Source organism: Tympanuchus pallidicinctus, unplaced genomic scaffold (genome assembly GCF_026119805.1).
Source record: "Tympanuchus pallidicinctus isolate F22 unplaced genomic scaffold, pur_lepc_1.0 scaffold9, whole genome shotgun sequence".
In the NCBI taxonomy this organism is placed as follows: domain Eukaryota; kingdom Metazoa; phylum Chordata; class Aves; order Galliformes; family Phasianidae; genus Tympanuchus; species Tympanuchus pallidicinctus.
In genome coordinates, this window is record NW_026294813.1 from 3151201 (window position 1) to 3176263 (window position 25063).

At 36.0% G+C, this 25063-nt stretch overlaps 2 protein-coding genes across 5 annotated transcripts; both read right to left on the bottom strand.

Moving 5' to 3' along the window:
- Window positions 1–606: 606 nt before the first annotated feature.
- On the bottom strand, window positions 607–24883 carry TRAPPC13 (trafficking protein particle complex subunit 13). Of its 4 annotated transcripts, none has more exons than XM_052670455.1 (13): window positions 24767–24883; window positions 17949–18017; window positions 15845–15944; window positions 14963–15047; window positions 14138–14265; window positions 13907–13979; window positions 12148–12192; window positions 9218–9235; window positions 6974–7107; window positions 3954–4152; window positions 2030–2130; window positions 1017–1164; window positions 607–925 (listed from the first exon to the last, which is right to left on the bottom strand). In XM_052670455.1, exons 1-13 carry the CDS (start codon window positions 24810–24812, stop codon window positions 818–820), a joined length of 1254 nt encoding a protein of 417 aa, XP_052526415.1. In that variant the 5' UTR covers window positions 24813–24883; the 3' UTR covers window positions 607–817. The 4 variants fall into 4 exon arrangements, with proteins under 4 accessions (XP_052526415.1, XP_052526414.1, XP_052526417.1 ...); XM_052670454.1 differs by having other exon boundaries at window positions 1017–1167; XM_052670457.1 differs by lacking the exon at window positions 9218–9235.
- Window positions 21052–24881, bottom strand: SHLD3 (shieldin complex subunit 3). The gene is made up of 2 exons (XM_052670477.1): window positions 24767–24881; window positions 21052–22724 (listed from the first exon to the last, which is right to left on the bottom strand). The coding sequence occupies exon 2, from the start codon at window positions 22587–22589 to the stop codon at window positions 21840–21842; it is 750 nt and encodes a 249-aa protein (XP_052526437.1). The 5' UTR covers window positions 22590–22724; window positions 24767–24881; the 3' UTR covers window positions 21052–21839.
- Window positions 24884–25063: the final 180 nt, after the last annotated feature.

The window sequence follows — 25063 nt, forward strand, 5'->3', positions numbered from 1 at the left end:
AATGGTATGTCCAAACACAGCTAGGGAAGAGTATATTTTAGTGCTTAGAGTCCTGAAGACCTTTGTGCATGTGCTTTGCAGACCTTGATCTAGGAAACAATTTTCTTCTCATTTTCTTAAAATTTTAGTTAATGTAGACATTTTGCCACTGCTTTCTAGCATGGGAAAAATAATTCACACTACCTCAGTTTAACAATCAAAAATACCTCAGTCTTTAGTTCCCTTGTAACAGAAGGATAGCATTCCTATTCACAACATGCCCTGCAATCGCAGGGAAGCACAAAACAGTGAAATTTCTCCACCTGATGGACATCTCAACAGCGCTGGGTGCTCCCCTTCACCTCATGGCTAGACACATGCCATGCAAGTGTACTGCTACTCCAGACACCCAGAAGTATTTCTTTTGGGATTTGAATCCTGGAACTTGTCTATGGAAGGCTAAGCCCTTCACACTAAAATCAGAACCACAATTTAGTAACTTCAGAATGTTTAGGATAATTAAAATAAAAAAAATGCACTGCTATTTTAAATAAGTAGATTCAAAGAAACTCCGTGTCAATCCTTACCCTCACCCAACACATTTAATGAAATACAATTTGCTAGAGCTACGCTTTTTTCAAAGGCTTTATTTTCATTAAGATGCATATGCATCTTTTCAGGAGATATTAAAACATTCAGAAAGATGCTGAGAGAAATTAAATAAGCAACTTGTGCTTACGGGTATATCGGGGTTTTTCTTCTCTTCACACAATATGATTCAACTGCAAAAACACAAGAAGTTGGTCCAAAAAACAAACAGCAGAAATAAAACTTTTCTTCAGCTTTCTTGTTTGACTTTTGAAGAAACAACACAGACTTGTGCAATATCATCATATTCATATGTTCTCTTCAAAAATGTGTCAGTAAGCCTTAAGCCAGAGACACTCTAGAAAGGAAAAAAAATTATAAGACCCGTTATAAGAATTACTAAACTCATAAAACAGGTATTTTATAACAAATCCATGCCACTGACTTACTTGCAATCCCTGCACTGAAGACAATAACGTAAGTGCAAGACGGAGAGAGGAACTTGGGTGTAATTTTCCAAGTTGTCTTCCTGAAACTCCACACCAGTGGATGGAATTAGTATTGCACATTTCTAAAACCAGATCCATAGTCCTTTCACTGCTAGAGGAAATTGAAAAATGGAAATAAACCTGTGGACTTTTTTTTTTTTTGAGCATTCAATGACTGCAAATATTTAACAGCTAGATTATTATTTAGGTTGTTATTAATGAAACACTTAAAATTAATTCATATAATTATAAGACAGCAAATAAGATTTACTGTGATGTGCAATAATTTATTTAAACGCAGCCTTGGCTAATGTGACTTTTCTATCATGGATTCAGTTAACTGGAGAAGACAATAACGTTCACCTTTTCAGTGCGCAGTACCTGCAGACCAGGCATTTGCTTTAGTTCCTGGCTTCAAATTTTATTTAGAATTGCTTTACAAAAGTGTTGTTGGAGACAATAAAGGTCTACTGGAGTACACAGCGTAAATACAAATCAAGTCAAAACATGGATAAAGACCCACAGAAGACCACTTAAGAGAATGCTTAGGAGACACTCCAGGGGTGGTACTGAATTAGCAGTAAAATCAAACTTGATATAAATGGTATTTATTCTGATAAATTATGTGTAATTAAAAAAAAAAGCAAAACAAGTAAGCACTAGTTCTGTAAAAGAATTAAGAATATGCAATTGAACTGTGAAATCTTACATGATACTGCAGCCAATTCTGCAGAATTCCACTGCTGATTTTTGACAGTCTCCTGATTAGAATAGTATCAACACATAGTAATGGAAGATATATTTAATTATTTAGAATCACTGGAATCCAAAAGATGTTTAAAGTAATGAACCATCAATTAGGTGGTATTCAAAGTAAAATCCATGCTTGAAGTGTTTCAGGAGAAATGCCCTGAAAAATGTATTAGCCACAACTTAGCAACTCAGGAAGAACAAGAGTCACATGACATCATTACCTGCAATTTGTTATTTTACATGTAATATCAAAAGGCTCTTCCAAATTCACGGTGTCTGGTATTGTCTCCAGAGAAAGCCTTACATCACCATAACCAGGAGCCTGGGGAAGTATAAGAATGCACATTTCTCAAATGCTGGTTGGCAAAGTTGGAGTTTTTACTATTCACGTTTTCATTTACTACAACAGGTTTAGAACAACAGGATGTGAAGAGGATTGTCTCTTCTTGCTCAGTGTCCCACTATTATCACCTTTCTGATAGATTTAACAATTCATTAGACAGGATGATCTGCATCAAGTATAATGAATTAATTTACAGGGAACAATATGCACTTTAGTATTTTTTCGGCCAGTTCACTCTGAGTTCCAATACTCATACACTGTTCCTGATTAACATTCATTTCTATGACCTCTCTATCAGATGGTTATCAGAGATGCTATGGGTAATATAGTTTTCCTGCATTAGTCCTTCAGTATTCTTCATCTTTAGAAGAAATACTGTTCCTAAGGAATAAGACGGTGCATTCTCTTGCTATTTCAGTCTTCCAAACATCTGCCAAAATAATTAGTTGCCACCAGATAGAATGGTGCATTAATACTTTTCTGTATTTTGTAAAGAGCCAAACACTTCTCATATGATTTACTAACAAACCCACAATGAATACTCAACTTACTACAAACTTGGGTTGACTGAAAATCTAAAGCCTTTTATCTTTAAGCTCAATCTCCACAAACGATAAAACTACAAAGGAAAAATGAAGGAAATTTAATTCTGCCTAACAAGTCGCAGCTGAGACATACGTTCAAATTCTGCTGATATGTTGTGCTACATCTACAGCTTAAAAGGTATTCCCAATGAGGCCCAGACAGTAAGTCAGTGACCTGACAGCTTGTGAACAGCTTTTAGTTATATATGGCTCATTACAGACTGAAGACAGATGACATTTTAAAACACCTATTAAATTGGACATTAGAGTGAGCAGTGTCAAAACAGAGAATTTCAGATCAGTAGAACAATGGAACTTTGGAAACCTGCAAGAAAAAAACATAGTCTGTGAATTACAAGACCACTCCAAAACCAAGTGAAATTATTTTAAGCAGGAAACATCCAATAAATTGTTTCAAAAATGCATTCCTGATCTGGACCAAAGTAACGACATAAAGGAACAGTAAGGGTAAAATCTGGGGCTTGCAAGGGAAACAAATGCTCACTGGATTACTAAATGGATTAGGAGTAAAGTGATGAAAGGTGAGTGGAATTTAGACACCAACTAACCTGACAGCACTTAGAAGATGAGACAATGAAAGTAATCACAACCTCAAAGTTCATGAACAACTTATAAATCAACCAGAAAAATAGCCTGAATCAAGACTGCAAATCTGAAACATACATAGTATTACATATGCTACACATAAAGATTGTAACTCATAGAAACTAATATGTCTGTATGAATTATGGAGAAGAATTTTGTATGTTAACTGTTCAAGCGGGAGTTGTTTTTTCAGTGCTTTTCAGCTTCCTGCCAAATGGCAACCAAGAAGTTCATTTTGTTCTGATACATTTTGCTATCCTCTACTTGCTTCCAGCAATGTGTGCACAAGCCATTAAGTTAAATTGTTCAGCACAGTGACAAAGAAGAAAAAACATTTTATGTGCCAGAGAACAAACAATCAGGAAAATGAGATAAAAAAAACACAGTCATGCACATGATCAAAATGAAAACTCCAGTTTAGTGTTTTTTCCCCACACTTCATAGACCAAACATATGCTGAGTATATTAAATAACTTTCCCATATATATTTATATGAATTCAGATCGAGGTCCAGAAAGTAAGAAGCTTGAATTTTCTTTCAAGTTATTATTCAGCTGTTCATTGAGTTGCCTTAAAATTGATACTAAATTAAAATGATGCTTAAAGACTCACCATTCTTTGAAGCTGGCTGGTTTGCAATCTTCCTCGCTCACCTAGATTTGTTTTCCATACGATATCTAGTTTACCAATCACAGTGACACCTTTTATTACTCCAGCTTTCTCTGCAAATTCCTGCTTTGGTTTCAGGCAGTATAAATACTGACGTGTGTCCATAGGTTGTAAATAAGTTCTTGAGCCAAAAGTTGACTCACTAGAACAAAAAACATTATTCCTTCATTTTAAACAGTTATTTTTAGGAGGTCTTAATAAGAACTCAACCTTTCTTCCCTTCCTTCCCCATTTTTACTGTGCATGTGGCAATGTAGTCGATACTAGCACACATTTTTATATATTCACAATAGAAAACACTCCTCAAATGTATGCAGAACTGAAGGACCACGTTTAGATGTAAGAAAGTAGATTCAGCTGAGACAGAAAGAACTGAGATAGAAATCCACTTTGTTTATTATCTGGCATCTCAACATTCAAATAATTGTGCTGGTAACTTTCATAGAATCATAGAATCACAAAGTTGGAAATGACCTATAAGATCATCCAGTCCAACCATCTCCTCATCACCATTGCCACCACTAGCACTAACCCCTACCATACAGCATGTCATCCAGACGTCATCTTGAGCACTGCCAGGGACGGCGACTCCACCACCTCCCTGGGCAGCCATTCCAGTGCCTGACCACTCTCTGAGAGAAGAAGTTCTTCCTTATGTCCAACCTGAACCTCCTCTGGTACAACTTGTGTCCATAAAGCTAATTTAATCTCATTAGTCAAGAACTGTATACAGATTTAGCTTTGTTTAAAAAAAAAAAAAAAAAAAATCAACTATAGCAATGCTCTATCTGCCTTAAACACATACACTAACTTACCCTTTCAATTCTGCACAGATATTCACAGATTAAAAGATACAGAGGTCAAACTATGCAAAACCAGCTGTATTCTTTCATGAGTTTTGGATTTTTGGCTGTTTTTGTTGTTACTGTAGTTGTTGCTGTTTCGGTGTTTTTTGTTTGTTTGTTTGTTTATTTTAACTCCAGGAAACAGATACAAACACATGAATACAGAAACCGGGTAACTGATATAGGAAGAGGCAGACACTGGTACTGAAACAAATTTAAATCTCTGATTGCTTTGTTTTCACATTAATTTGAATGAGAGCTAGGTGAGAGCAGAAAAAGCAATCGCTGTAATTCAGATTCCCTGTGCATAACTAGTACTTCGAAATAAACAATTCTTCACACCAATAAATCCAAGGAGCTTAGAACTTACTTGTGGAAAGAAATAAACCAGAAAATAAACTCTTAAGGACCATATATAGATAAAGACCTCCGAAGTACCTACCAAACCACTGTTTGTTTTTTGGAGGGAGAGATTTTACAACAACAGAAAACAGGTTGCTTGTAACAATCTGCAGAACTGAATACATTAATTCATGGGCTATTAAAATAGCAAATGAAAATTTTGCAAAAAAAAGCCAACAGTTACTTAATGAAGCTATTAACAAAAAATTAAGCTTTGTACTTGAAACATGCTGAAACATTACTTAATGAACACAATAGGGAATCATCACATAACATGAAGGCAAGGGCAACAATAAAGAAGGATTAAATTCAGTTTTCAAGAGTTCTTACAACTACATTTTCTAATAACAGTTTAATCATCTTCTCAAGCATCAGAAAAAGGGAAGCAGGTACATACTGAGAACCATGGTTCAGGACATGGGTAAAGCTTACATGTAAGTATGATACCCTTAAGAAAAACAATCCCTTCTACAGATCACAAATCTGACATCATCAACGTGTTCATATTTTAGAGTAAAGATTTCATGCTGAGAAGTAAAGAACTATATCAATATAACTGGTAAGAAATACAGAACTTATTCCGCTTACCAAAGTCCAGTTTATTTCAAACTAATTCCCAGAAGAAATTGCCATGCTTCCATTTCCTGTATTCACAATACTTTCTATTTTATCAAACACAGATCTTTTAAGTTTTTACCTCACAGACTCACAGCCCCCTCAGCAACTTAAGGAACCCTTTGTTTCGCCTCTCCAACCTCTTCATTCATTAATCTTCTCTTTACCACTCTTGCTAGCTCTCTTAAGATTTTCTTAATCGCTACGATTCCAGATGGCAATGGTCACAAAGTGGAATTGGATCCATGAGTGCAGAACTGCCTTTCAGCCATGGTATTCACTAAGTCTCAATATGCAAAAAATCAATTCACACTAAGTCATTCCAAATATATAAACTGTTATTTGACTCCTTTCCAGGAAATTCCAGGCTCTCTCAGTTTTACAAGCTCATGATTGCAGTTTCAAGACAAAAAATGTTACACTGGATAAAAACACTTTGTATGAACAGCACTCCCCTTTAGTGGCCAAGTGCTTTGACAGACAAGGAGAAGAGAAAACAGAATTTTCATTTTAACTCCTACTATAGAGCACACAAAGTACACCTCTTCCAAAAAACCTAAGCAACTGCAAACTGCAAGCAGCCAAATCTGACATCCACCCTACAAGCTTTTCTGCCCACAATAATTTCAGAGAACAGTACACAGCTCTTCTGCTATTTGGTGTTTATTTCAGCATGACAAACACCTGTGGCCTAAGACTCTGTGAAGGAATTCCACTGATTCACCTTAACTGCTGGTTGGATAAATTATAACTAGATAACTGAAAATGGATATGCATCTACTAGAAAGAAACGAGGATGGAAAGCTCCTGCATCTATGAACAGACAGGTCAGAACCATACCTGTGCTAGATCTTATGAAATATATACTGAAACGTTTTCAATGCATTCATGCTATTATTTGAGGGTGAAAACAGAGATTTGTTTATAAGTTTTTAAAAATAACTTCTATAAAAAGAAAACTAACAAGCTGAATACATAATAGGAATTTGTTTTTTTTTAATTTTGCAAATAAGTGCACTCCTACAGTTACAGGCAACTCAGTGATTATAATGCTTACAACTCATGAAATCATAATACAATGTTTCCTCAGTCTGAGCATACCTCTCCCGTGCTGAGTCAACTGTGTTCAGTTCTGCAACGTTGTACATGATGGATGGCTCTAAAGAAACCTTCTCCATAAACATTGGAGAGGTAGTGATATTCTGAATCTGAGCTTCCAGAAACACTTCGTCTGTCTAGGGAAAAATAAAGAACAAAATCACAAAAATGTAATTGCTAATATTAAAATAATATATAGTCCTATTGTTAAAAAAACAAACAAACAAGTCGTGTGTGTTTAGTTCATGCCTGCAAATCAAAGTAATTAATGCAAGAAAAACCTTAATCCCAGTTACCATTAATAGGAGCAACAGTGTTAGTGAACAGGTATCTTGCCAAACAATGGATGTGGGATAATTTTTGCATGTTCTAGCTACTGCTTATTTGTAACACTTCAGATTGCCACTTCCCAAGATTTTCATCAACTTGGTAACAACTGAAGTTATAATCCAAATTATTAAAAAAATATAAGGAATTCCAATGCACGTTAATGTCATGCCATGCCAGATTACTAGTGCTGTATAAAAACAATTAAAGGAAGTGTGCATGTTTTGCTTGAACTAAAGTATAACAGCTCACGTACATGCTCTGAGATTTTTATTCTGAAACATTTGTGTGTCAACTAAAAAGTAAAACAGCTTCCCCTTTCACTCAGCTTCATCATGCCAATGGTCACTAGCATTACCTACATCTAACAATTTAGTGGGTGCTCAACTTTCAAAGCCTCCTATAAGATATATCTGTACTAATGAAGCTAATGCCTCAAGATGTTCTAGTGCAGAATGAAAGGTACAGACTGTTTTACTGAATATACTGGGGAAAAAAAAAAACTCATGAAACCAGAGGGATTTTTGCCTCTGCTTCTCTGGAAATGCAGACCATTAAAATCATGTTGAAGCTCTAAACCTGATGGCAGAATAACCACTGAAGGCTCAGGCTATCAGACTCATAAGTCCCTGAAGAAGTGCCAATTACAAAAAAAGAAAAAAAAAAAAAGAATATGTGCTGGGGGGGATATATCAAATCTGCATTTACGAGACAGTTACCAGTAAATTGTGTAACAACTAGATTAAATGTATGATAAATCTAAAAGATGTATTTCATGTAGAAATGGATAAAAGCTTCCTTTTTTTTTTAAATCAGTGTAAACAAGCTGGAGAAGCTCAATTTGTAAGTTACAGAATATGTTTGAATTACGTTATTCTCAAAAGGAACTCTGTTAGAAGGAGAAATGCAGACTAGTAATGGAACAACTCATTGTGCCTTACAAACAAGTTATGCCTGTATCACATAAATAGAGGAATGGAAATTGTGCAAGCTTAACAGGCTACCTTGCACTTCCAAGAGTTGGAAATACCCCTGAATTAAACATGGCTCTAGGCACTCATTACAACCACCACCTGACTGTTGCTTAAATTGACACTGTTTATATCCCATAAATCCATTGCTTAAAATCTCCATTAACCCAAGTTTTAGTTGTTTTAACGCAGCAACCATAGGCAGAAATTTTGGAAGAGCTAGTTTGAAAGGGAAAAGAAAAAGCAAGCAGCATAATGAAAAAGCAAGTTAGCTTTATGTTATCCCTAGATGTAATTGTATAAATATCAGCTGTTTTTTAAAAAATAAAATAAAAAACACCTTAAAGTAGTTCACCAGAACGCAGCTTGCCTTAGTACAACACACACCTTGGAGTGAAATCAGACTGCAGGAGTACCATACTAACTCATCAACTCTTACATGCAGTTGAAGTTGGAAAGCAAGGCTCCAGCTCAGGAAAGAAAGAACATCCAGCTGCTGCTCTCTCCTCAAACCCACTGTCTCCACTAACTGGATGGGAAAAGTTCTGTCACAGCTTACACAAGTAGTGCTGTTGTTAAATCTACACTCCCATGGTTCAAAACTAATAATGTTTTAAAGGAGATTAACTTTCACTTTTAAATAACAAATCCCCTTTTCCAGTTAACAAGAAAGCTTCCATCTCACCAAATTTTTGTGATATGTCCTACAAAATAGCACACATGAGAATTTGAAATTACCAACTTTCAGTTTCAACAATGGGTATTAAAGAAAGAGCTAACCATTTAAAAGATTAGCTGTACGTATGCAGGACAGATGGCAAAACATCAGTTCATGATATGCAGAACAAACATTGCTTTTCCATTATGTTTTAAAGTGTCAACAACAAGCACAGAGACAGACAGACAATTAAAAAAGCATACAGATTTATTAAAAAAAAATAAAAATTACCACAGAACTGAGGTCACTCTAATGGGAAAATAAAAAAGAACACATTAGAGAAATTAGGGTTAAATGTTAAAGAAAAAGGAGGCTAACTTTCAAACAAAATGCATTTCTGCATTTTTTTGTACCATCTAAACACAAGAGCATTAGTAAGACAGAAATGTAAATTAAAATGGATGCAAACAAAGATGACAAGTACATTTCTATTAAGTGGTAGCTAGTATTGTTACATGATTTACTAGCTTTGCTTCAGATTTTACTAACTGCTGCAGAACCAATACAAAACAGAGCCTAAGGCATACAAGCCACATGTAAGGCATGATAGAATAAATTAATTATATTCAAAAAAAAGCAGTTTTGGAGCAATTTTAAAATATGCTTTTAATTTAAATCCATGCAATGAGTTGAGTAGGAAATGGAAAAACAGTCCTTGTCATTTCACAGATAATTTGAAGTATCCATATATTTAAAGTCTCAAAAGAAAAAAGCAGGTTTTAAAATGTTCTAGCCAAGACACAATACTACAGCTTGCAACAAAATTTGGTGTAATTTAAATGGGAAAAAATATCTTTTGGGAGGGGTATCTTCATTAAAACAAAACAAAAAAAATACTTCAAGTGAAAACCTTATTTTCATAAGCATCTGTATGTTTGCCTCCCTGAGAATGTTTGCAGGAACAGACTCTTTTTCAGATCCTTTCTGAGGCACAAAAAGCCAGTGAGAGACTTTCTAAACACTGAGTCAGGTAATTCAATCACAGGATTGCAGCAGACTAAGGTGATAGGACATGCATTTTATACACGAATTTCAGTGACCATCATGATTTGGGTGTTACTGCAACATGAGCAACATGCAAGATTAAGTTCAGTGTTATCCCTTGTCCTAGAGAGATGAAATAAAACTAGAAATTGTATCTCATCAGTAACATTAACAGTTCAACTGGTTACTTAACTTTTAAATACCTCTAGTTAATCGGCAATTACACATATCTTCCTCTACTCCCAAGGAGAAGTCTGCCTTAAAATTCAGAATGTAGACACTGGTGCTTCTGATAGCAATGTAGTGCCACAAACAGCATTTATCCAATTTCTTCTTTCTTTCTTTTTTTATTTATCTATCTTTCACTGTTACATCACATAGCAGAACTTAACGTCCTTTCAGAAGTGAAATTAAAATCAGTTTGCTGGGTAAATGAAAATCCTTCAGTTAATATTATCCACAGTTTTGTTTTTTTTTTAAAGAAGTTTTAATCAATCATATGAATACTGAAGTAATGAAGTCATATGAATACCCAGAAAGAAATAACAAAAGGCAACAAAGCAACCTTTTCAAACCTTTGTGGATTAAAAAAAGCAAAATAAAAAACCGAAAACCCAGTGGCTTACCAAATCAAAACAAACAAAAACCAAAAACCACCATCAGCTCAGACACCTCAACTTCTCAGAAATTTTTATTTTTAATGAGGAATTGGTGGCTAGCTGAGGGATGGCGATATTTCGTTCTATACTTCATCAATGCCATTCAGACAAAAAAAAAAGAAGAAAAAAGTCAAGAGAAGAGTATTCATGACATGTCATAAGTCTGCCTAAAATTAAGAATTCTTTCAGCACAGAACAAAATTTACATATAAAGTAGAGAGACAATAAGGTTTAACACATTTGTCCCTCTTCACCCCACGATGTATTTTCTACCTGAAACAATGTGATTCATGTAGAAAATCAACATTTATCTTATTTATGTAATTCTGAAGATATTCCCCATTACTGGAATCTATGCTAGATCTATGAAGCACTCAAGCACTCAGCTAGTAGTACATACACTTATTCATATACCTTTCATTTCTTTGTACTACGATATTTAAATTCTTCGAACTGTACTTCCCCTAAATAAATCACATGCTATATTAAATGGATTATAATCTATGTGCTGGTCATATACAACAGAAAATCTTGGGGAATCTCCTGTGCAACTCTGAACACAGTTGATGTTTGCACCCAAGATCCTTATCTTTAGATCAAAAATCATGATGTCATTTTTCCTGCTTTCTCTGTTGATTTTTATCAGAAATACATCTTTTGCAACCGTATAGCCATAATCGCACGTGATAAACCCATATATAAATATGATTGAGATAAACAATTAAGACAATAGATTTTGAGACACTCTGCTTTTCTACTGCAAATTCCTAGCATGTATCTGCTCCATTAAGAACAAACAGGATAGTAAAATGTTTTCTACTTAACACAAATTATTATCAGATTGCCACATTTGTCTTTTTTTCTTCCATTTATTCTTCAGTGCAAAGAGTTTTCCGCAATTTCACTCGGTTTTTATACAATAAATATGCCTACAAGGAAAGTCTACAATTGAAAAGAATAATCTATGTAATTTGTTGGAGTTTCCACTATCAATGCTACCTTCAACTAGAATTCTACCAGTAAAGAGCCAAAAAGAGATACTTAGGTATACATCCAAATAAATATTTGCAATTACAAGGTTTTAAAGTGCCATGCATAACTGATACAAAACCTGAAAATGAAGTTAGGTAACAGAGGGGTTATATTTACATTGGGGAAAAATTTGTTTTTCCTATCGTGGTAAACTATTATCTATTTTTCATACAATTAATCTCCCCTTACTGTAAGTAATCTATCAACCTAAAAATACAATCTGTAAATGCAATTATTTGAGTTCACAGGACAGCAGAAAATATGAAAAATTTTCAGCAATTACATCAAATTCTTTACATGCTTGCTTTACATATGCCATTTCTTTTCGTTCCATCATGAATTCATCTATTTTTAATTTACATTACATAAACTCATCAGCATATAAATATGATCATTAAGAAGGTCTCTGAATTTAATCTAACTACCTAAAATGAAGTAATAAACACTAAACCAAAACAAACCTAAATACAAATAACTCACATTTACCTCTGCATTGTAGAATTTGGTTTTCACATCTAGTGGTTTGAGTACCTGAGTGAAATGGAAAAAAGACAGGTTGACTATTGGTTTCTCAGACATCATTAGTACAAACTGTTTATAGCAGTAAATCTTCACCAAAGATTTGATGCTGATGGTATTCTTGGATTTTTTGCCCCTTTTTTTTTTTTTACCATAAGCAGAACATGTGCATAAAGAAACATGCAATAGAATAATCTAAAAACTCAGAATTTGCTATATGCTAGTTGCTAGTTATTTACCAGCCCAGCTGCTTTCTTACTGTCCGAGTAGTCTTCTCATATTGGTAACAAATACTCTGCAACATCCTCTTATGAAATGAGACAAATATGATGTAGTGAGCAGATTTTGTCTCTAAAATAACATTACATCCACCTTGCATCCTGTAGTGGTCTCCACTTGCTCTCAAGAGGGGAACAAGAATAATCTAAAAGGCCCTTAAGCATTTAGCACCAAACAAATGTTGCTGAGGACCTCTCTAAAAATAAATGAAAGAACTACACATGTGATTTTCTTAAGCAATGAACCATTACTAGCCATGACTTCCTTCTTGAAAATACAACTGTTAACACTACTAAGATGGTAAATAAAGAATAGACACCAGATATTTTAAATCTCATAAATTAACAGTGAAAAATTTGATGACAAAAGGAGAGAACAAAGCAATGGTTTTTAAATGTTGCACATAAAATCAGTGTCTTCAACTCCAAGCAGTTAATACTTACAAAATGGAAATACACTGATAAATCTGAAAGAAATAACGTATTATACTTAGAAGGAAACAAGTTTAAAATGTCTTGCTGGGAACATTTGTTCTCCTGCACATATGGAAGGCCCACAGATACTAATAGCACACACTGATATTCTTTGTCTGTACCAGATGGCAATTTAGCCTTCTAAAGACCAAAATAATATTGTCTGCAGTAATCAGATTGAGTACAGGGCTGTAAGTGTACAATAAGATCATGTGCAATCTGGAGAAGACATAGATGATAAGCCACAGGTCTGGCTCATGTACTGTCAGAACCTATATAAGAGTAGCCAAAAACATATTAAGTAAAACACGCCACCCAATACTTCTTTGTTATCCCACAATCATGCAAGTCTTAATATATTTCACAGTAAATCAACACCCATTAAATACACAGCTAAAATACACTTTCCAACCAAAATCAATCCAGATGATAGTGATTTCCTGCTTTCATCAGTTATTCTAATCAAGTTTGGTACCTGTGTGGTGGAATGAAGACTTTCAACTTTATCAATTAATTCCTTTGACATTAGTAAAATATAGCACATTTAGAATTCTTTTCTTAGCTTCCTTTAAAAAAAAACCCTCTATTCCAGTTTTAAAAGGTTAAGAACACTAAGAGAAAAATCAGATTTTTATAACTTAAACTCACAAGTTAGATATGTCAAAGTCAGACTGAACAACACTTAATATGTTTTAAAAAAATCATAAAAATGGCTGCTACAAAGAGATTGGAAATTGATTTTTCATTACCAATCAATGAAAAAAATAGTATCTGTAACTTCTGAAAACTTTAGCTGCGCTGTAATTATAAACCATCAGTTCACCCAGTTTGAAGTGATAGCTTCTATCCATTTGATTTCAAGTGTCAAATATATAACAGCATGTAAAAATACTTCTGAAGCATAAACTGTTTTAACATTACTTTTTCAGATTGATTCATTTTGTACAAATAGAGTAGAATACTGTGTACTGTACCTGAAATTTGAAGAACTTTCTGAAGTACATCTTCTCTCCTGTTTGCGTAGTATAACTTACTGCACAAACTAAGCTAAAGGACATATTTAGAAAAAAATAATTAAATTTTGTACTGTATTAATGAAGGCATAGAATATCAGGCACATGCTGCAGTTTCACTGTTTATTATACCTCTGCAATGTTTAAAAATAAATCAAAAACAGATAAAAACACCAAGATTTAAAACCTTACATGTGCGTTCCTATTTCCTTCACTTCATGATGAATCACATCATCAATACAGCAGTCAGGTTTAAGTTCTGCCACTGCAGCAGTAGAAGCTGACAGGTTCAAGCGCTGAGAACTTGTCTGAAGATCAGCCTAAGAACAGAAAAACAAAGCATCAGGTAACTCTACAGCTGCTTAAGGTAAAATATGGAAAAATAAGTTAGGCTGAGAAGTATCTGAGGGTTTTATCCTGCACATTTTTATACATAAAGCACAACTGTGTTCATTGCGAGATAAGTTGCTTCCATGTATTTCAGAAATTGTCTTTGACAAATCTAATCCTTCAATATGTAGCTTATAAAATTCCCATTTACTCTTGAGTTCCATAAACTTCTAAAATTTCTGTTCTCATGCAATTCTCTGTTCAACAAGAAATGCAAAATATGATGCACCAGGAAATAACTCATTCAAAACATAAGGAAAACACAAGTAAATATATGCTATAAAGAGACTAGCTTTGACTACATAACTGAAAATAACAATTGCAAATAAAAGAACACGTGGTTTTTTTGGCTTTGGAAGTTTTGCCACTAATTCTCCAGAGAAGCTTTACAGATTATCCATTTTTTTAATACAATTTCATTTTGTTTTTTAATTCTAGTATTAAAATATTTCTTATCCTCACTTCCATTTTCATTTGTTTTTGTTTCCATTTGCAAGGAATATTTTCTGGATCAAAAAAGAAATAAACAGTCTGTGTATAAAACAAGCTAAATGCACTAATATTGCAAGAAAACAATCAAGATCTTCTGTTTGTTTTTAACAAACCGAGTATATAGATTTCACATACCTTCACCAGTATGTCCTTGACAACTTGATTACTATCATTATGTACACTAATGTAACTGGAAAATGTTTCTCCCAGAAATATATTTCTGCATTTAAAAAATATACATATATGTTTAGCAACAACAATAACACACAAAAAAAACAACAATTCACAAAATTCCATTTTTAACATATATATTTTTTAAGCTGATCATTAGCCTTGCCAACTTTGATTACTATCTCCAGTTCCTAAAATGCTAGAAAGATGTAGTTTGTGAAAGTCCTATGAGTGGCTCACAAACTCACAATACTAAGTCCAGCGTGAAGAAATACAGTGCTGAAACTACACCGCAACAGTCATCAGGCTCACTGGGGGAAGTCCATTTGCTGTGGTTAATTTTTATACTTAGTAGTATCCAGAAGGAAACAGAACTGTTTATAGGATTCAAATTTCAGAATAGCTAGGGAGGTGGCCAAATCAAACCTTAGAATATGTTGGCAATTTCACACCCATATTTCTCAACGTCATCCTACTAAGAGCAAATTTCAAAAAAAAATAAGACAATCAAAAGTTTTACAAGATAAGAATACAAAAACAATACTGTGTACAAAATAATAGACAACACTACAGAAGTCACTGCAATAAAATCTATCAGCATAAGCTGTGGTTTATAGCAGCATTTTACATCAGGACTTTACCAAAATTTCTTTCCACTTACTGTTCCTGATACATTCAATCAGGCTATACACAACATTAAGCAATATACATTTATATATTACATCACATTCAAAATCGAGTCACAGAATGGTTTTAAAATAATTGAATATTTTATTGCATAGAAAGGCAAGTAAGAAATGTTAAACAAATCCTAGAACTTAATATAATATACTTAATATACATTACCCAAAATTTTGAGGCAAAGTCAGCATTTCTCCTAGCATCAAAGCTTCTGCTCCTTTTACAGTAGAAGGATCATCTTTCATGAGCTGGTGAAATAGATTACCTGTAGAACATCAGATTGCATACATCTTAGTACTAGTCAAGTCAAAGGCTTCATCTGCATTTAGGATATGACACTTCTTTTTTTCTTCTCAATTTATGTTAAATATATTTGTTTTACAACCAACTTACTTAGGGACAAAACACATGTATATATGCTTGTTTATAAGTTAAGGCTTTTACAATTACACTGAACAGCACAATCTCAAAGGCATTCTCAAATTATTATTAAATCTTAAGGGATATTCTGTCTAACTAGAGCACGCCACGTAATGAAGGGGACTACGTGGAGCTTGCTGGGGGTCCATCCCCGTGGGGATCCACAGTTAGCCTAACTTCCACGAGGCCATGGGCTTCACAGGCTGAAACGGCAAAAGCAAGGTCTGCTTAGTTACCGTGTTTGTTGCTTCTGCTGTGCTAAGGTGGTGGTCACGGGTGGGAATCTTTTACAATAGGGAACTGTAGGCTTTGATCAAGAAGAAACACTGGACGTAGAAACAAGATGTAAGATTAGATATGGTTGCTTAGGGAGGCCTTGAAACTGTTGAGTTGTATCCAAGATATACGTAATCATATATATATATATATGTGTGTGTGTGCTGCTGTGTTGGGTGAATATAGTAGATGTAGTAGAAGAAGAATAATAAAGGACTTTCCTATGACAGAGGCCTCTTGTTGCTGAACTGCGACAACGTAACAATTGATTAGCCCCATTTCCCTTCTCTCCAGACTGCCTTGCATTTCTACACAGGTCTCTTTTCTTGGATCTTTCCCTTTTTCTTATACATCTAAGTTGCAACTACTACTGAGGGGTAATCCAGGAATTTGCAATACTTCACCTCCATACACCAAGCACACGATCATGTGATTCTGCTGTGATTCAATTTCCATTGCAATATGTTGTATAATATATATCAATGAATATTAAGATGTTATAATTACAAAATAAACAAGAGAGTTCAGCAAAGCAGATTATGATAACAAAAAGAGAATAGATAGAAAGCTAACCCGTATCCTGGGCTCACTTACAAAACTCCAGCACAGTGAATCTCCAGAAGAGATTCTTTCCCCCTGGTAGCCAGGGGGAAATAAAATAGATCTAAATAGATCTAAATAGGTTTAGGAGAGGTGGAGCCAGGCTCCACTCCTTCCAGCAGCACAGGTGAATTGTTTTCACCTGTGCTCCTGTGGCTGACTCATGGCTCGCTTCAGGTGATCAATCAGAGGTTCAGTTCCCATACACATTGATTATAATTAGTGCAGCATTTTCTCCAGATAAAAAAAATATTAACAACAACCTTTTGTTTTCTACAATTACATATTTTTCTCTGTTAGAGATTCTTTCCCAGTTAAAATAACTGCATGCTCCCTACCTCACAGTAACAACTGTAGAGATAGTGTCTTAAGTGCTCAGATTTCAAGTTCATATGTTCACAATATAATCACTAAGTTTTCAAAGCTCTAGGTGAAGAGTTGCATAGTGCATCTTGGTATTTTCCTATACCTAATACCAACCAAAACATAGTAGCATTTCAGATTACTTTCTACAGAAGTTCAGAAGAATTCTTTTCACATATAAATCTTAGATGCACTGCTTAACCCTAGCAATAGGTGTTTACTGTAAGGGAACTGCTAAATCATGGCCTGAACCACTGTCTGATTACCTGAGACAAGTACTGAGTCAGCCCAAGGAGCACAAGTGAAGGCAATCAGCTGTGTGACTGGAAGGGATGGAACCTGGTTGCACCTCTCCTAGACCCTGTTTAAGGGCTGACTGCTACTGAGGAAGGATCTTTTCCTGGAGATCCCTCCTGTCGGAGTTTTATACTTTGAGCCTAGGGTGAGCATTCCATTTATTTTTGATTGTCTCTTTCTACCACAATAATCTTTTTAACTATAAACTTGTAAAATACCATCCCAAGCACACCACTCTTCTAACTGCACATTTGTTAACTGTACATTTGTTAACTGTACAGTGCACAATGATCAGTTAGTAGATAAAACATACCTGGCAAATCTCTTTCTTCACAAGTCACTGGAATATTAGTGAATAAGGTAGGCTTTGTTAACCTCATCACTGCAAAAGCAGAAAATAAAACATAGGTCAATCGACAAGTTTATTTGTTTGTTTTAAGCACAGTTCTGTCATGCTCTCCATTAAAAAAAGAACTAATGAAAACAAACACTATCAAATCTCAGCTCAAACGATGTCAAGATCTTTTTAGCCCATCTGGTCATTTTCAACAGAATAAATTCCCTGCTACTCTAATCCAAGCATACGGGTGGTGAAAATGGTTCCTCTTGCTTTCTCTGACAATAATGTCTATCATTTTTTATCTTAAATTTGAATATATCTTTTCTGTTAAAATGTTGTACTATGTGTTTTGTGGATACAAGGAGTGTACCAGCTTCATTCTGTGTGACCATTCTAAATCTGCTTAGATGTCTGTTCTGTGACTCTAGATACCACAGAATTGAACACAATGACTTATTTGGATTTTAGCAGCCATAAATATCAGGACACAACACAATTTATATCCTAATCTCCACAATATACATATGATATACATAGAATTAAGGAGCCAAGATTGAAGTAAGGAGCCAAGATTGTCAATACAACAGCAAAAGGGCCAAAAAACTCAAGGATCTTCTTATAAAATCTTTCATCAATACCAATAAAATCAAAATCATCAAGATCTTCTGATTAAAAAAACAAAACTCTACTTCAAGAAGGTTGTGTTTTCAACGGCATTTCTTCTATGAAGATAGAAAGAGAGAGCTGAGGTTGATGAGAGTTGAGCTCTTCTCTCTTGGAGAGGAGAAGACTCCAAGAAGAACTGACTGAAGTCCTCTCGTACCCAAAGGGGAGCTACAAGAAAACTTAAGAGGAACTCCATGAGGGAATGCAGTGATAAACTGTGCAATTAGTTATTATTGCTAATTAATTAATTAGCAATTTAGGTTTCAAACTAAAAAAGGGCAGATTCAGATTAGGTATTCTGAGCAAGTTCTTTAATCAGAGGATGGTGAGGCGTTGGCACAGACTGCTTATCTCTGGAGGTGTTCAGTGTAGGCTGAATGGGCTCCTGGGCAGCTCGGTCTGGTGGGAGGTTTTCCTATTCAAGGCGAGGGAATGGAACTAGGTGATATTTAAGATTCCTTCCAATCCAAACCATTCTGCGATTCTCTAACTTCATGTAACTCAGAATACTCAAGGTCACATGATTTTCATTTGCACTATATATTTGAGATTCTTGAACTTACAAATTTCCTCCCTACTAATATTAATCAGTGCCCACACCTTGCCTATTGCTTCATATGAATGCATCAACATAAAACTTAAGTTTAGCATTTGCAATCTCAAATTTTGATCTGAATATGTAAAGTGCACTGATTCCTTTTTCTTCTACCAAACATAAAACTTAAAATTTTATTTTATAAAAAATCATGATATTTCTTTTGAATACAAGATGTTAAACAACAACCTTGCACTGAAACACGTACTGCAATTTCACATTTATTGTACTACTTACAGACCATCTCAGCATTCACTATTTCCAACTGTATAAAAATATTCAACTCCTTTCATATAGTAGTGGGCTGGGCTGGTTCACATTAACTTATACTATCATACAGTAAACCTATACAAGCTAGTATTTACATGAATAAATCTTAGTTTTCAAATGTAAAACAACAACAACTTCAGATCATTCTCTTTTGTGTGTTTAAAGACTAAAAATATGACCTCTGAAGGCTCTGTACCATGCGGTAAACAAAAAGCCTCAAAATACACAAAACAGAGTAAGTAGAGAAGCGGATTCAACATAGGAACTGAAAAAGGTACTAAATCACATGTGCGTATGAACAAAGCAGTTCTAGATAGCTCAAAGTAGAATTTTTTTACTTCACTTCTACATTGGTCCTACCCGAAACAAATAGCTTTATAGAAAAACTAAATGCTGCATTCATTTACTACTGTTTAGTTCTCCAGCTGTGGTGTAGTCAAGCACAGTGAGTATCATTGGTCATAAGCCAGCTAAGAGAAAGCAGCAGAAACCTGACAACTACAACTGAATAGTGGCACTGATCTCTGTTCCAAGTTTTGGCAGATTGTAGAGTATCAAGTTGGAAAGGATCTACAAAAGTCACAGGGTCCAGCCCCCAGCTCCACACAGGGACATCCAAAATTCAAACCCGGCCTCTGAGTGTTGGCCAGATGGTCCTTGAGCGGGACTGCCGCTATGACCACTATCCTGAGCAGCCTGCTTAACTGCCCTCTGCCCTCTGGTGCACACCCTGTCTCCAACTCCCAGCTGCCCTCCCCTGGCACAGCTCCATGCCGTTCCCTCAGGCCCAGTCGCTGTCACACAGAGCAGAGCTCAGCGCTGCCCTCCGCTACCTGTGAGGAGCTGCAGCCGCCACCAGGCCTCCCCTCCGCTCTTCTGCTCTGCACTGAGCATGCTCAGGGGCGTCAGACACTCCTCATACCCCCTGCCCTCCAGTCCCTTTACCATCTTCATAGTCCTCCATGGACACTCTCCAATAGGTTTAAGTCCTTCATATATTGTGGCGCGAAAACCACACCCAGATCTGGAGGTGAAGCTGCACAGTGCGGAACAGAAAGGACAACCCCTCCCTCACCCACAGGCAGTGCTGAGCCTACTGCACACCAGGACATGGATGCCACTCTTGGCTGTCAGGGCAAACTGCTGCCTCATGATTTAACTCGCCATCAGCCACAACGCACAATCCCTTTCTATGGGGGCTGCTCATCCACAATTCTGTATGCTCCAGGCACAGAAACTGGCACTTGCTCATTACAACTCAGGCACTTGGTGAGTGCCCAGCACTCTAATTTGTCATGATCTCTTTGCAAAGCCTTTCTACCACCAAGGAATGTTTTCTTAGTTAAGTCCTAAGTTTATTTAAAGAATATAGTGGGATTGTATTATAGACAATTACCTAATTGTCTTCAAATCTACAATAAGCTTATATAACTAGAACCGACTACTTATCATGGAAGAGTTACAGCTCAAGTTTAAAATAAAGATAACAGTAATAAAATTAAAAAATATACACCAAGGAGTGAAGTCAAAATGCACAAATCAAGATATGTAGATTATTGTATTTAATGAGACTACTAAAGTATTCTGTTCTTGTAGTATTACAGATTATCTCTTGCTTTTTTCCTCAGATTCTAACACTTAATAAAACATTCTGCATCTTAGTACACTGTATCTCTAAAAATTCTGACAGTACAAAGTAACTTCATTACTATTATCTTTAAGATCAGAGAAGTAATTTCACTGATGTAAATTGGCTACATAAGCTCTACTACTAATAGCAACAACTAGTTATCTGTCACATCAGTTTTGCTAAGCAGTAATATTAAATCCCACAAATACACCAAATAATAATACAGAACATTCTGCTTTCAGCCAAAGTTTAAAAATGCATGTCAATGTTCAATATCCTTTGTTTTAAACTACAAAGAGGTATGCAATGTCCACAATAAACTATTATTCTTCAAACATTATCATATGAAGAAAAACAAGCAAAATTCCAAAGGGAATATCCTGGAGAAATTAAGTGCAGAAGTATTTTTTCCTTTAGACAAAGGACAAGAGAAAAAATACAATACTGTACTAAATCAAACAAATGCATGTTGCAGGTGAATGCGAGAGGCAAATGTATTAATCTTCATTGACCCATTCACGATTTTCCCAACAAAATAAACTTAAATACACTACTACAACTTGAAAACTGTAGTAAAGTAACAGTTATTTTCTTTTAATTAATTCATCCGCTGTTCTGAAGTTTGTGTATTTTAAGCTCCTTAAAAACTAAGCTAACTTGAAACTACTTCAGACAACAATATTGTTACAAAACTATGTTACAATCACAAACTAAATATAATTCCAAATTTATGTACAAGCAAATTCATTTTATCAGTAAGGCTCAGCTTTTCCCTAAGAATATTTCTAATATATTCACAGTATAGTATATCACAGAAAATCCATATCTGTCCCAAAGATCTTTGGATAGTAGCATTGCAAGATGGCAATTCGTTCTGCTTGATCAGTCTATTCAATTTTATCCAGATGTCCTCCAAGTTCTGGTTATTACAATTAGACTGCTCAATTGTCCACTTTGCTCTATAAAATGCATGCAATTTAAGTCTTTCCAAATTGTTTTGAAGTTCTTGAGATAGAGGAAGAATCTTTTCTTTAAGCTTAGGGCTACAGAGAGAGACACTCCAAGACCTTTTCAATTTCTGTTTCTCATAAGATGCTGGTTCCCCTTGATTTTCCAAGTTAATTTGCCTGCGGCCATTTTGTGTGTGGGTTAAAGTCTGCCCATGATTCATATCAGACCGAAATTCAAGGAGATTTTTTGTGCAGTCATAACTAGGAGATTCTACAATACATTCTGAAGGTGTAGTAAGTTGTTTCAATTCTTCTGCTTCTTCAGAAGAAATAACAGGTGGTTGCTTTTTGGGTTTGAGCGGAAGTCTGTACAAATCATTTGGAAACCAGGGTGTGAATCTTGGTAACTGACGAATGGGAAGCTCCTTCACTGCCGCTTCTGCAAATTTGTGCAGTTCTGTCAGATCTCTCTGATGTGGTCGGTAATGTAAGACCACTTCCATGCTTGTGCAGTAGCAATCCAGTTATTCTTAATTACAAGAATAGTCTCTTGATGAGGATTCATAAGTCTAGATTGAAACATCTTATTTACAAGAATTTCCTTGCCCCATGCTGCAAAGATCAGTGGGAAACGGGACCTAAAGCAGAAGCATTATGAAAAAATAAGACACTTCCAAATTAAGAAAAACATTGCTAGGATATTCTGTAAAAAAAAAAAGCAACAAGTGGTAAAACAAGCCAGACATGTACATTAACCTTTCTATTTACTCAAGCTGACTACAGCAACTGTGTTCCATCACCACCAGCATAATTTCAGTACACTGAACATTACCCACAAGAACGCAGTTTAATAGATGCTGTCCTTCCTCAACGATATTCTTTTCACTGGAACCTTTTCATGCTTGCCATCCACCTGCCACTTGTTACATTTTTGTGATCAGTAGGGTAAGGATAACTGAGAAGACCTCAAATGTTAATTCTTACGTATTAAGGCAAGCATAATTCTCTTTTTCCAAAGATTCTGTACTCACATGACTTTATGAACTTTAAGTGTACTATCAAAGCATGAAGTAAAATAATTCTTAAAAATATCATCTTTAATAAGACACATCACCACCACTGTCTATTTCAGCAAAGCCACCAATCAAATATTTATTTTTGAAGTATTTTCCCCAAAAATTTTAACAGACTAAGCCAAGGCATATAAATTAATTACAGAATATACGATGTATTACAGAAACCTTCCTGAAATAGTACTGACAGATGTTGCAGTTTTTAAAGTTGACACTAAAAGGTAAGTCCAAACAGACTAAGGTCTGCTTTTTTTCCCAGTTTATATAATGTTCATAGTCATTCAACTTCCAAGGAATACATGCAGCCATTCTTTCAGAAGTAGTAAGTCCTTACAGATTTTATACTCTAAAAATATCAGTAACTTCTTTCTTTCATTTAAAGACCAAATTAAAGTAGGGAAAAAAAAACAAACAACAAACAACAACCTACAAACAGGACTATGAGACTTAACACAAAGCATATATAACATGCACTCTCACTCAAGCTTCCCCTCTCTGCTTATCAAGTTTGCAATCATTTCAGGTTCTCCATCAGACATCAGCAATATACAATAATGTTGGAGTCACTAAAATTTCAAATTGCTTAATCATGTCCCTGTCAATATTTTGTGCATGGGCACTGTATCAAATTCAATACGAGCCCAAGGATCCTACTGATTTATCGCAAAAACAGATTGACATGCCATACAACATGTTCCTTTGTATAAATTACTAACAAAATGTTCTGATAATGGCAGCTGACAGTATTCCATGTTCTTACATTTTGGCTTAGCTGTTGTCTGTGCACATGTATGAAAAAGTGGTTGCCGATCTCTGAATTATGGTTAATACATTTTACTATGAGATGCTGAACTCTCTCAAAAAACACTGTGAAGCAATTAAACAAACAGAAGATGGAGTCTAACATCATCTATGCACCTGCACTGCTTTACATAACTGAGCCATCTCACTCACTTAAAATACACATGCAATTAAGGTTTTAACTGTTCCCTATTCCACCTCAATAGCAATGCTTATTTCCAACAAGCACTGTTCAAGAAAAAGAAGGTGGATACTTCTGCTGACTGCAATAAGAGGCAGCTAGATTCAGGTTTTTCACTGCTTCAGCTCCTAACCTGATGGTACCCAAGTGCCTGTTGGCACAACCAGCTTTTTTTATAGAAACCTATCGATTATTTTTGTTTCTATCAGCTCTAGGTCTGTAAGAACTACTAGTTTTTTTCTCTCAATACCCGTGTTTCCTGAATCAAAAATGCAAGCCAACGGCTGTTCACCGAGGGAAAAAGCCATTAAAGGAAAAAAAAAATATCAGGGGACTACAAAGAAAATCTTAAATCAACTAAAAAAAAAAAAAGAAAGTTAGAAGTGCTGAAGCCTGTCTGCAAACCGCAAATACAGCGCAGAGCCCGGAGCGCCCCGCCAGGCCCGGCGCGCAGCCCCGTCCTCCGCCCGCCCGCGCGCTCCCCGCAGCGAGACGCGGTCACGCGGCGCGCCCCGTCCTTCCGCAGACCCGGGGGAAAGCAGCTCGGCCCTCAGCACTTCCCAAGCTCAGGGACCAGCCGGGTGAGAGCGGCCGCTGAGGGCCCGGCCAGGCAAGGCGCCCGTACCTTTCAGGGCCAGCAGGTGCTCCTGCTTGGGCTGGTTAATGTCCATGGTGCAGCCGCGAGCCCCGAGCGCCCCAACCAGGGTAGAAGTGCGCACGCACGGCGCAGCAGAGCGGGCACCTCGGAACCCGGAAGCAGCTGTCCAGGACACACCCCGCCCGGCACCGCCACGGCGCCACCAACTGCTCAGCCCCTCCTCGCAGGAAGGCGGGCCCCGCGGGCGCCCAGCAGGCGATGCCTGCTGTGACGGACAGTCCTCGAGAGCTTCCCGAAGCGGCAGTCCCGCGGAGCACGACGGGA